This window comes from Oryza glaberrima, chromosome 11 (genome assembly GCF_000147395.1).
Source record: "Oryza glaberrima chromosome 11, OglaRS2, whole genome shotgun sequence".
Lineage (NCBI taxonomy): Eukaryota > Viridiplantae > Streptophyta > Magnoliopsida > Poales > Poaceae > Oryza > Oryza glaberrima.
This window is the reverse complement of record NC_068336.1, coordinates 25,632,500-25,646,326: the sequence shown is the minus strand read 5'-3', so window position 1 is coordinate 25,646,326 and position 13,827 is coordinate 25,632,500. Positions and strand designations below refer to the sequence as shown.

The window sequence follows — 13,827 nt, the reverse complement described above, 5'->3', positions numbered from 1 at the left end:
GCTCTGATGCAAAATTCAATCTCTGTATTTGTTTTACTAGCTGAATGTTCACCACTTGTTCTTGACTGCTACTTGGCTGCTTAATTATATATGCAGTATCATCAGTTCAGTTAACTAAGCTTGCTTCCAAGTTACTACTAAAGAATTGCGTGATGATACCACAGTGAGCAACAGTATCTGGGAGATATTCAATGGTAAGGTGATCGAATCTACACTGGAGTATATATATGTAGCATTGACTTGTAGCAGTAGAGCTGATTTATGCTGACAGATAAGCCAGAGTTGTTATCTCACCGACTTGGAATTAGCCAAACAGTGCTTTAAAATTTGCAAGGTACTACGTATTAACTAATTCTGTCTCTTCCAACTTCCAACTATAGCTACCATTACTGATAAGTGAAAATGCTGATGGGCTTCTGAAGCTTAAACTGATCTCACATTCTCAAACATCAAAATTACTGTACTCGAAAAGTTTAAGTTGGGTTTGAATGCTGACTAGTGAGAAGTGACTAATCTTAATGTGTGTGCTGAGCGGAGACTGTGGGGTTCGGAGATTTGTTCACCGAACCCAGAAAATGCGATGGGCCAACCTGTGATTGGTCCATTTAATCGTAACTGGGCCCAACTCCGGCCCACCCTGGCCATCTCTCCTGCGAGCAGTCGCCGGCGCCCGACGAGTGATTCCGTGTGACAACTGTGATGTTCTGAATTAGTTTTTGTTCAGTAGGACAGAATAATCTACGTTTCGTTTTAATTACAGCTGATGATCTGAAGCTGCTGTTGGACTGTCAGTGCATTACACAGATCGAATACAGAGCAGAAAGAAAGGCTTAGCATGGAATGCATGGCAAGATGACGGGTAGACGAGTGCACCGGCCGCTTAACACTCTATGCAGATGCAGGTATGAGCGAATAAGCTTATTTCGGATGTACCATAGTAAGCAGCAGTATATATATGTCAGAGATTCTTTTCTTGCGAGTTAATTTAACATGCAAGATATGAAATGGTAGCTAGCCGAGCACCATATCTATACCTAATAATTAAAAAATACATAAAACATCGAGGACAGTTTTCGTCCGTCTTTGTTGTAATCCGCACGCCACACATTTTTTGTTTGAGCGAAACGGACTCTACTACACGAGACCATCGTTCGTATTCTGTGCACATGCATTTCAATATGTCCCAATGAAAACATATAAATTGAGTTTTAATAGAATAGATAAAAAATCGAAGAACCATATACACAGATGTGAGATTGGACCTGATGGAAACACACAAATTGAATCGAATTTAGTGGGTCGTGTCACAGTCTTCATCTTTAGTGGGTCGTCTCACAATCAACCACGGCACCGTTGCACGCATATGTGAACACTCCTAGGCACCCCTTGCGCGCCATACAATTTGGCTACCTTGACATCAACACACCTGACTTAGACTATGTCGACCACAGCTGCTCTATGCATGGCTACCACGACCGCAAGGTTCTCCTCCCCCTCCACAGGGTTCTCCCCCCACAATCCAAATCCCAGGAGGGTTGGGGGTTTGGATCAGAAGGAGAGGGATGGAGAAAGGCCGTGAAAATGCTGACTTGAATCACGACATCATCTAGCTGCTAGCAGAAGCTTCGTCGTCACTGCTCCATCAAGCCACTCGCGGTGTCGCTCGCTCAGATTGGAGAAGTTGGGAGGAGAGGAAGGGGAATGAATCTAGGTTAAGGATTTAACCGGGCAATGTTTTGTCTAAATCAAGAGTGTTTCTGACTATTGGATCAAATTCAACAGCTCTCAGCGCATCTATGCCGACTTGGGCCGTGGCCTGCTACATGGGCCCTTGTGCAAACAGGCCATGGTGTGAAAGAGAGATACAAGCCGTCCTTTAAACAGTGGGCTTAATTATGTTTTATTTATCCTCAGTCGATTTAAACTATTTCACCATGAACAAACTTAGTTTAAGCACTATTTGAGCCACTAAAAATTGCTGAAATTTGATATAGTTTTTTCCTTCTTCATATGGTAATATTAATGAGTAAAAAAATATTAGTCAGCCTGGAATCTTAGTTTAGTTTTTTTTCCATGATTCATCCATTTGAAATTCAGAATTAAAAATATGAACTTGTGCCTTGGACTCTTAATTTAATATCTATTAATAGAGTACATTTTTTTACTAACAATAGAGTAAATTTCACCTAACTATATATGTATTATGGTCTAAGTTACACAAAACCACATGACACATAACCTCAGATATCATGGTTATAAAGTTTCAGAAAATCACACTAATTATCATTTTGACTTTAATCTTTCACAATTTTCAGTTCTATAATTACATCTCTAATTTATGAGTTTTATATCCACCATATGAATGTTACATTAATGTAAGTATATATATAGATTTTTAAATTTTGACATGGTAGTATGTTAAATTGGTTAACAGTGTGGTTTTGCAAAACTTTAGGACCATAATATATACCTGGAGTCATGTACCACGCAAGAATATCCCTATCGTTTTGTGTAACTTGGACCATAATACATGAGGCTATGAAATTTACTCTTATTAATACTTTAAATTTTGGCATTCAACATTAATACTTACTAAGCTTTAAATGACGTACGTTAACTCTTTTTGAAAATATAAAATCATTATAATCCAAAATCCCACCTGTGACTACACTGATTTTCTACTTTTCCAATTAACATGGAAATTTTCTTGTAGTGCCAATTAGTTTGCGTATGTAGAAACCAAGTTTGAAAAAGAAAAACAAGTCGAACTTTGATGCTCCATTTCATAATTTCAGGAACAATGAAGGATTGAGATGTAAAACTCATTTTAAAGGTTGCACGTCCTTGTTATGTAGTCACCATGAAAGTGTCCGGAGATAAAGTTAACTGAGTTAGTGTTTTTTCTTCAAGACTTCAACAGCACACATGGCCCGGTTTCGCTTGGCGTCTATTGTTTGTTCTCACTTGTACGTGTAGAAAAAGCTACCTCGCCCAGACATACCACTGTGTATTATATCTATATATTTAAAGCGTGAGTGGCTTAATTACTTAATAATTACTTACAAGGGACGATGGTCTTGAATTAATCAACTGCCGGTAATTGTTAGATGTAAACCGCAGGCTTCCTTAAAGCAAAAGGAAAAGAAGAAAATCTAAACCGCAGGCTTGCCTTAAAAAATGTCAACTATACATGTGCACGAAACCGCATAACAATACATTAATCCTGAATAAAAGAAGGAAAAAACGTATTGGACTTGAAATCTACTCTCTCCGTCAAAAAAAAAAAACTTAATATAGATGGATACGTGACCCCTATTGATACAATAAATCTGAACAGTCTAAATTTATTGTATAAGGATTAGTCACATTTTCATTTAGGTTGAGTTTTTTTTAGACAAAAGGAGTACAGCTCGGAAATAAATCTAAATGGAAGAAGTCTTGCCCGTAGTTCCATCTTCCATGCATGTCATGTCATATATGTACAGTTTGTTTGAGTGCATGTGTGGACTGTGGGTGAATATATAGGCGGGATTTTTTCTTCAGATAGTTATCAACATTAGTTGATCAGATCAGAAGTCGCTCACACTCATCCTGTTCTGATCCGAGTATCTGACACCTTCAACAGACGCGAACAGTGGCAGTGCTGTATTTTTGCATTTTGCTTATAGCTAGAAAACTATGCAACACTTTTTTGTAAGCAACTACTGACATGCACTTTGGTTGGCGTCAGAGAGATCATCAATGGAGGTTTCAACCTGTGCTTTGTGGGGCGCCATGTTCAACCTCCCCGGGAGGCTGGATGAGCTACTGCGTCGTCACGGCAGCATGCTACCCAAGGGCGCAGAGGAGGAGATACCGCTCATCAAGAGAGATCTCGAGAAAATAATCTCCATCCTCCATGACCACAACCACAACCACAACGACGAAGAAATGGAAGGCCATGCCAGTGGTGCCATTATGGTGAGGAGGTGCTGGATGAAGGAGGTGCGTGAGCTGGGCTACGACATCGAGGACTGCATCGACCACTACGAGCATGGCGCTGCTGGCTGCAGTTCCTCCAGATCAATTCCTCATCCTCGCCGTAAGATCACCCGCAGGCGGCGGCGTACGACCAAGATGCCGCCTCGTCTTCCCGACAAGCTCAAGCAGCGCCTATGGATGGCCAACATGATCAGAGAGTTCAGCCTGCGCGTGCAGGAGGCGCTTCAACGACATGGCACGTACAACCTCGGTGGAAGCTCTTCTTCTACTAACGACGACGCATCTTCTGATCATCGCTTATCGGTTGGCGAGTATGCCCATGACCGCCGTCACTTTGGCATCCACAGTACAGCCATGGACAAGCTCCGAGAATGGCTGGATGTGGATAATGGTGGAGCGGAGAAGCTCAAGGTTGTGTTCCTTGTTGGAGCCGGAGGTGTCGGCAAGACCACGGTGGCCGGCGAGCTGTACGGCGAACTTAGACGGCGGTTCGAGTGCGGGGCGTTTGTGCGCACATCCCAAAAGCCTAATATTACGAGGCTCCTCATCAGCATGCTCTCACAGGTTCGCCCGCACCAATCCCCTGAGAATTGGAAGGTTCATACTCTGATTTCGAGCATTAGGACACATCTGCAAGATAAGAGGTACGTACGTACAATACCATTTATTTTTCTATTTTCGACATATATAAGGTGTAAACTGAACATGTATAATATATAATTAATAATACGAAACTAAAACTCTACTGATAAACTGGGCAAATTCTTGTTTGCTGTAGTTTTTATTCCCTGAATTATTCTATATGCAAAAATATCGTGTGTTTTTTTTTTAAGTTTAGGTTTGTAACAGACGAGTCATTCGATATTTACACTAGTGAAGAAACGATCTTTGTTACATTTTTTTCTTTTTCTTTTTTTTTTTGGAGGGGGGGGGGGGGGGGGGGAGGGAGGATTTGGGGAGTACAGCTAGCACACATTGAGTGATGATTTTCGGAAGCGTACAATGTGCAGACTTGATAAAGGATTAAGGGAGTTGCTACTTACACCCAGAAGTAACAGGAAATTTCTCAATTCAAATTAGTTATGATATTTAATTTGATATTACTACTGGCCTCAATTATGTATATTAATTTGTTGTACAAATTAAACTACTGGGCAGGTATTTGATCGTAATTGATGATTTATGGGCTACATCCACATGGGATATTATTAAATGTGCTTTACCAGATGGGAATACTTGCAGCAGAATACTAACAACTACAGAAATTGAGGATCTAGCTTTTCAGTCTTATGATTATGACTACAAGTACGTTTTCAAGATGAAACCTCTTGGTGAGGATGACTCAAGAGATTTATTTTTCAGTACAGTTTTTGGCCCTAACTCAACGTGTCCAACAAACCTTCGAGAAGTTTCTTGTGATATTATAAGGAAATGTGGTGGCTTGCCACTAGCTATTGTAACTATTGCCAGCCTTTTGGCAAAGCTGAGGAAATGGGAGCAATGGGGTTATGTAAACAAAGACTTAGGTTACAGTTTGATGACAAATCCAACCATGGAAGGGATCAAACAAGTCATGAACCTTAGTTATAACAATCTTCCTCAGCATTTGAAACCTTGCATGCTGTACCTCAGTATATATCAAGAGGACTATATAATTTGGAAGGATGATTTAGTGAATCAATGGATGGCTGAAGGCCTTATCTGTGGAACACAAGGCCATGACAATGAAGACATTTCAGGGACTTATTTTGAAGAGCTTGTTGGTAGAAAAATGGTCCAGCCTGTACACATAAATGAGAACGGTAAGGTTTTGTCATGTGTAATTCACCCAATGGTACTCAATTTTATAAAGTACAAGTCAATAGAAGAGAACTTTATCACTGCAATAGATCATTCTCAGATAAATACAGTAATAGCTGACAAGATTCGTCGATTATCTATTCACTTTGGTAATACAAAAGACGCATCAATACCAACAAATATGAGATTGTCACAAGTACGGACACTTGCCATTTTTGGGTTCTTCAAGTGTATACCTTTTATTATGGATTTTCGACTTCTTAAAGTTCTCATTCTACATTTTTGGGATGATAAGGATAGCACCAGTTTTGATCTCACTAAAATTTCAGAACTTTTCCGACTGAGATATTTGAAGATCATTTCTAATGTCACCTTAAAACTGCAAAAGCAGATTCAAGGTCTACAACATTTGGAGACACTGCAAATAGATGCAAGAGTAAGTGCGGTTCCATCAGACATCACTCATTTGACAGGCTTGCTGCATCTGAATCTTCCTGCTGATACAGTACTGCCTGATGGAATTGGACAGATGGCATCTCTTCGCACCCTTAGTTTTTATCTAAACGGTAACTCGATAGAAAATGTGATTAGCCTTGGTGAGTTAACCAATATCCGAGATCTTCAGTTCACCTGTTCTAGTATACAACCAGACAATCTGAAGAAAAAAATGCAATGCCTGGGCTCAATTATTGAGAAACTCAAAAACCTCAAGTCTATTACTCTGTTATATACCCGCTCCTCTTATGCAAATAATTCTCTGGAAGATGCTGGTGCTACAAGCATGAGGATTCATGTTGATGGCCTGAGCAGCGTGTCCTCTCCCCCTGCTCATCTTGAGAGGCTTGAGTTGTTGCCACGCATTTGCATATTGTCCTACTTCCCCATGTGGATCGGAAATCTCAGTAAGCTCTGCATTTTAAAGATTGGGGTTAGAGAACTAGTGAAAAATGATATTGATGTTCTTGGAGGACTGCCTGCTCTTATTGTTCTCTCACTATATGTACACACCAAGCCTGAAGAAATTATTGTCTTTGACAAAACAGGATTCCCTGTTCTCAAGTACTTAAAGTTCAATTGCTGTGTACCTTGGCTGAGATTTAAAGAGGATTCAATGCACAATCTGCGGAAGCTAAAGCTTGGTTACAACGCCCATAGAGCTGACGAAGAAAGTACGATACCAGATGGCATGGAGTACCTGTCGTTACACCTGAATGAGGTCTCGGTAAAAATTGGAGTTGCGGATCCTGAGAAATACGACAAACTGTCTGCAGAGCTCGAGTACAAACTCGCCTTCGGGTTCGATATGATACACCCGACCGTGACCATAAGGTGCGTGAAGCATATGTTTGACTGCAAGGTAAGTAAGAGTAGCCTGGCACAAGAAGATTATGGGAAGGTAGAACAACACGAGATCTTGGAGGAAGACACTGACGTTCCCGATGAGGTTGATGAAATCAAGCAGGACTCTGGGCAAGAAGCAAGCAAGTGTACTGACAGCAAGTAAGGATTTGTCCTTGATATTGTTTAGATAACGGATAGCTAAACACAGCCATTAACGATTGTTATTCCTTGTTGGTGGTCTTACTTATTTGGTCTTAACTTTTGAACGGAAACAAATTTAAAGCTGATGTATGTAATTGTAATCTGCAGCTCTACTTTATCTGACCGGCACATTTTGCTCCTCTTGACAAACAAGCTGGACAAGCAGCCCGATGATCCCACTCACACCATCCCCGTGGTCGGTGTCTACTCCGTCGATCCTTGGCAGCTCAAAGCAAAAGCAGGTAGTTGAAGCAAGACATCTTTTTCTTTATAATTGATTTTACGGTTCTTTAAAGGTAAAATTTTGGTAACTCCTAGTACAATCATATCAAATTTTATAATAAAAAGTATGATACCTTTCGGTCTTTAAAAACTATCTTTTCAAAAATAAAGAAATAATAGGAAAGAAAAGCAAACACATATTAGGGCATATAGTTTTTTTTTAATATTCCTTGTATGCTATGGATTCTAATGCTTATATATGACACGGTTAATGATTTTCTCGGTTCCTTTTGATCTAAAATCAATAACATGAAGAACCTTGTTGCAGAGTCTTTTATATATGGCTCAAGAATTATATTTAAAGTTTTTAAAAGAATTACAATAGTTTGGATTTTAAATATTCAATGAGAAATTATAAACCAATAGATATTTGGAAATAGTGATCATAAGACAACATTATCCTTGGATCAATCTCATACATTCTGAAGCAATTCACATTGAATTTCTTTATTAGTGTAGTGGACTCCACCTAAGGATTTAAGCTTTTGGTGTCCGCAAATATAGTTGTGTGCATCTGGTGCAAATGTTGAAAGTTATATTTCCCATTATCTTAAAAAAAAGGATTTTCTATATGAAATGAATCAGCCTTGGTGGCCTGCAAATCAGCTTACAAAATATCTTTGATCAAGCTTGATAGAGCAAGAGATGAGGAAGTGTTGTTAGTCTTAAAATTGTTTCCCAATAATATGAATTGTACACGCCCATGTTATATCTGTTTTAGCACTAGAAAATACTTAATGGGCGTATCAAATTGTGTTGATTGAATCATATTAAGCAATACAATAGTTCAAACGAATCCGAAATTAGATATACCTACATGTTAAAAGATATGATGGTTTAACTATATGGTAGTACTGTCCGTCCTCCGTCGCCATGTTGCATATATAGGTGAATTTATTCATGGTTCTTAGAGAGGTATTATATCTTTTCATTAGTACTAATTACTTCGTATTTTAATATATGACGCCGTTAATTTTTTTTTGACCAATGTTTGACATTCATCTTATTCAAAAATTTAAGTAATTATCATTTATTTTATTGTGACTTGATTTATCATCAAATATTCTTTAAGCATAACATAAATATTTTTATATTTGCACAAAAAATGGTCAAACTTTGATAAAAAAAAAAGTCAATGGCGTCAAACATTAAAATACAGAGGGAGTATATGATTTATATATAGTGCCCTCCAATCCCTTGTAATGAAAAGATAGCAAGAAAAAAACTGCACGATCTTATCATATCATGTTACATGCAGAGGTTGACGCCAGAAAGGGGGAGCCATGGTTGTACTTCTGCCCAGAACCGGGGAAGGAGGGTTCGAGCCGGAGCACACCATCAGGGTACTGGAAAGCTCAAGCTGGCCCATCCCGTAGGATTATCTACTCAACCGGTGGGCTCCCTATCGGGGTGAAGAACACCATGGTGTTCCACTACAGCAGCGCAGAGTTGGCAACTAAAACCGGATGGACAGTGGATGAGTTTACGGCATTTCATAATGAGGGTGGTGGTACAACAATTCCGAAGGTAATTTCAATCTCTTGGACTTATTGACTTCTAGGTCCTTTGCTGCAAAATGCAATGTTAACTTGAAATTAACCGTCATAAAATTTGGAAGTGGATTTTAAGCTCCCAAGGCATAGCCTAGCTTGTTTTTTTTCATGCAATTCAAATAGTTTTAAAAATATCTAGGAGTACATACATTCATGCATGCATACATACATACATAGGCAATGTATCATATGCACGCACCAAGGTTTATACACATGCACTCGGCTAATGTAGACCATCCGATCCTAATCCAATGGATAAGATGCAGGCATGGGTGTTTTTGCAGAAAGAGGCCGCATCGTCCATGCAAATTTGCAGATAAACCCATGCTTTCTTTCTTCTTCTCCTTGCTCCTCCCCAAATCGATCCCCATCCCCAAACCTCCTTCCTCTGCCTGCGGCATCGATCTCGAATCGCCTTGCCGATGAGCCTAACGTCCTAGGTCCTACTGTACTTGGAGCAAACGGATCTATTATCTGTGCCTACGTACAGCATGGTCTGCAAGCTGCGGCGGTGCCCAATCGAGGAAACAAAATGGCGTGGAGGCTGAGACAAGGAAGCACTAATTCTATATATTTCACCCCTGAATACCATGTGCTATTGACATCTGAAACCATGAAAATAGCACGGTGTATTGTTTGCAATCAGTTAACACAAAGCAATAAGACTTGATTGGAGAAATCAAAGCAGAAGATTTTGCATGTTGTTAACAGCAAATGGAGAAAAATAGACCGTGCTTTGTGCTGATCGTTTACCAAGTTAAGCGAATTCATGTGCTACCCTATTCAATCTCCACTGCCATCGGAATCCATTCAGCCACTAGCCAAAGGAGATTGGGGAGATTCTCACTTGTTTTCCGCATGCATGCTTCCCAAACTACTAAACGGTGTATTTTTTTGCAAAAAATTTCTATATGAAAGTTGCTTTAAAAAATCATATTACTCCATTTTTGAAATTTAAAATAGTTAATACTCAATTAATCATGCGCTAATGGCTCACCTCGTTTTGCGTATCTTTCCAATCTTCTCAATCCCCTCTCCCTCAAACACAGCCTTAGCCTTCATAGCAAACTAATAGCTCTACCTCTTCTGCCACCACACATTTCTGAGCAACTTTCCAATATGTGAGAAGGGTCTGTCATGCAGAGTTCCAAATCACAATCCCTATGGCCCCTTTTCCATCCTCTTGGTAATAGGCACCGCCAACATTGAGATTCAGCTAGCCAGTTGCCGGTGGACGCCAATGCAGCTAATGGTTTCCCGTAGTGCTTGGGATGCCTCAGTCGCTCGGCGTTTCCTATGCCATCATATATTCAGGTTGGCTGCTAGCTTTTCCTTTTGGGTTATTTGATTTTTGTCGGACGAGGAATAGTGTTTCTGCATAATTCTGGAGGAAAGCCACCGACCCAGCTATTGATGCTTGTGAATGCACTTTACACACCTTTTTTTTTATTAAATTCGATCCTACATATACATCTTTTTCTGGAGGCCTAGCTTAAAATAGTTTCTCACATTGTGTGTTTTTTGTTTTGTTTTCTGTACATATATTATATATATGCTATAGCCGAGGAGCGATATCAGCTTGTGCCGGCTGTACACTACCCAGGGGCCGAGTGCATTGTGTAGTACTGAGGGCAGTTCTAGTGAGTGGCCGATTAGGCGGGGAATGGTTCCGCGGATGGAGGGAGCATTAGAGGCTCCAAAACAATGCGAGAAAGGGACAACTACTGAAGGAAAAGGAATTATTGAAAGCGTCTTATTAGCAGGGGAAAACGCCAACAAAAATGCTGACAGTGACAAGAGCAGGTATAATTAATGATGCGCGTGTTCTTGACGCCGCAGTTAAATTAATTAGTTTCACCATTCATATCTGTATATATGATGGCAGGAAACGCCGAACGACGGAATCCAGGTTAGGGGGCAGCCGTCAGCTGGTCCGCAAGGTGACGACGAGCTGCGACCCCAACGCCGACGGCTTGTCCGGGAGCTGGAGGATGTACGGTCAGAAGTACATCGACGTCGACTCGCGGTGGCCGAGGTCAGAAACCTATCTGTATCGATCACATGTACGTACGTCCGGCGTGTTTTGCGAAACTTAAACTCACTCCCCAGCAGGAGCTATTACCGGTGCACCCACCGATCGACGCACGACTGCCGGGCGACAAGAACAGTGCAGCAGCGGCGATGCACGGGTGATGGCACGCCGATGTACGAAGTGCTCGACTACGGCGAACACACCTGCCCCGTCCAGCACCAGCAGCAGCTTCCGTCGCACTCCGACGATGACCGGGGATCGGGAATTAGCGCAGCAGTGCAACAGCCGTCCACGACGCCCGGTGCTGCCGACACCGGCTCCGTCGATCATGTCAGCAGCGTCTCGGGCTCTGCCACTAGTGCATCGCCCGCCTCCTCCCCACCTGCAGGCAACAGCTGAAAAGGATCATCATCGATCACCTACTTATCCTTTAGAGAATTGCTCCGCTCCAACAAACATCAAGATACCGGTACTTCAATTTTTTGTTGGACCGGAGTAATTTATTATAGTTACTTTTATATATACTAGCAAAATTGTCCGTGCGTTGCAACGGGTGAAAAAATTCAATGACAATATACATTTCACATGTATAACCATGTCAATGATAATGTTTGTATCGATCATTATAACTAAGACATATCATAAGAAAAATTGGAATATCTTCAATATAATAGCCCAACCTCGACGATGGGGCAATATTACCTATGCCTCCTTTACCGAAAAGAATTGAATTATTTATGTGATTGTATACATATAATCCGAAATACTATTTGCAACTAATAATATGATTAATCAAATCATACACTGTCTCTCATGGTCAACTCTAGACAAAACAGATATTAGCTATCAAGTCGCATGTAAAACAATATAAATGAAGATTATTTTTCATGAAATCGGATGTTTTCTTTACTTGAAACACAGTTCTTTTCGCATTGCACAATGCCGAACCGGATTTTTTTATAAGCGCATGCTTTTTTTCGCGTTGGGTCGGACAGTTTTTTTAGAGCGGTTTTTTATAAACGATGTTTTTTTTCTTGCGTGGAGTAGGACTGTTTTTTTATCCGCTTTTTCTCGTGTGAACTTAGACTTTTTTATCTGTTTTTTATATCCAACGATTTTATCTCGTGTTGTCTTTTTCTCGTGTGGATTCAGACTTTTTTTTATCTGTTTTTCATATACGATGATTTTTATCTCGCGTTGAGTCGAACGTTTTCTCGGACCAGTGTTTTTATAAACGGCATTTTTTCTCCTCATGTTGAGTCAGGTGATTTTTCCGAACCGGTTTTCTTATAAATGGCGTTTTTCTCGCTTTTGGTTCTTTTTTTCCCCTTTTTTTATAGATGATGAAACTTGCCTTTGCAGAGGATGTGGAAGGAATAGAGAATCAATTTTTGTAATTAATTAGAGGAGAAAATATATGGATAGACATTTTATTATTTATAGAATTTGGGGTGGATTTTTTATTTTACGGACTTTGAGTCGGACTTTTTTTCTTTTTTCTTTTAATCGGACGAGAAGTCCTTTTGCCCGGAGTCGGACGGTTTTTTATTAGGGGGAGTCGGACATTTTTTTTTCTTTTTTTCCTTTTTTTTACGACAGAATTTTTTTCTCGCCTTTTTTAGTTGTAAACGGACGGTGGAAACATCTTTTATTTTTTAAGTAGTAGAGATTCAACTAGCAAGTAGTCCGCGCACTTATTTAGTACTTCCTCCATCTCAAAATAACTGCTTCTTTTGGGTTCAAATTTTGTACCAAAATAACTGCCCCCTTAGTCATGTAGGGTCCACCTCATAGTATAATATCTCCCTCCATCAGTATTAATGCAGGAGTAGGCAGAGCAGTGAATTGGACTAAAAAAATCATAGCTTGTTTGCCGTAAGAAGGGCATAATGGTCATTTCACTTCCACATTAATGTGTGTGCCCCTACTCGAAAGGGGCAATTATTTTGGGACGGAGAGAGTATTGCTTGAATTTTAATTATAAATGTTTACGTGTGGATGTTATTTTTAAAATAGATCTTTGACCCTATTTTAAACATATTTTTATTAATATCTGGTTTGGACATATTACTGAAACCGTACAAACTTTAATTTTTGAGAAAAAAGTTACCAAGATAATAGAACAATAATGGAATAGTGGAGTCGGTGCAAATTAATTACGTTTGCTGACGTGCATATGACAGCTGATGGATAGCAAAATCGGCGCGTGTGATTGGTGGGGGTTCGTTCGGAGAAGGCAGCGTCTGCATGGGCCTTTTAGTCGGAACTGGATCGATCACCGGCCCAACAATCATGGGCCTCCTCTCTCCCTCAATCTGGCCCACCATTAGGGCACACAATCATCTCAATGAACGGCCCATTGAACAACCCAACCGCACCGCACGTCGTCGAGGAACCTTGGACCCCGACTTTCACAGCTCTTCGTACACTTTCAGTTTTTCTTCAGATATTCAGAAAATTGCTTCCTTCTTCCTGACGGCTGCTCCATCTTCCTCCATCCCCCCCTCCCCCCATTGACGCCGACGGGGCAGGGAACCCTCGCCTGCATCGCGCCGCCTGATTCAGACTTCAGAGGAGCCACGCAGGGTGAGTCCTCCTCCGCTCCCGCCTTCTCGCGGAACGGGAATTTCTCTATAC

The 13,827-nt window shown here is 40.5% G+C and overlaps 1 protein-coding gene across 1 annotated transcript; it reads left to right on the top strand.

Moving 5' to 3' along the window:
• The first annotated feature begins 3,774 nt into the window (after positions 1 to 3,774).
• Positions 3,775 to 11,654, top strand: LOC127755882 (disease resistance protein RGA5-like). The gene is made up of 10 exons (XM_052281497.1): positions 3,775 to 4,625; positions 5,140 to 5,207; positions 5,430 to 5,815; positions 5,882 to 6,179; positions 6,237 to 7,281; positions 7,432 to 7,565; positions 8,864 to 9,132; positions 10,720 to 10,961; positions 11,044 to 11,193; positions 11,271 to 11,654. The coding sequence occupies exons 1-10, from the start codon at positions 3,775 to 3,777 to the stop codon at positions 11,587 to 11,589; spliced, it is 3,762 nt and encodes a 1,253-aa protein (XP_052137457.1). The 3' UTR covers positions 11,590 to 11,654.
• The last annotated feature ends 2,173 nt before the right edge of the window (positions 11,655 to 13,827 follow it).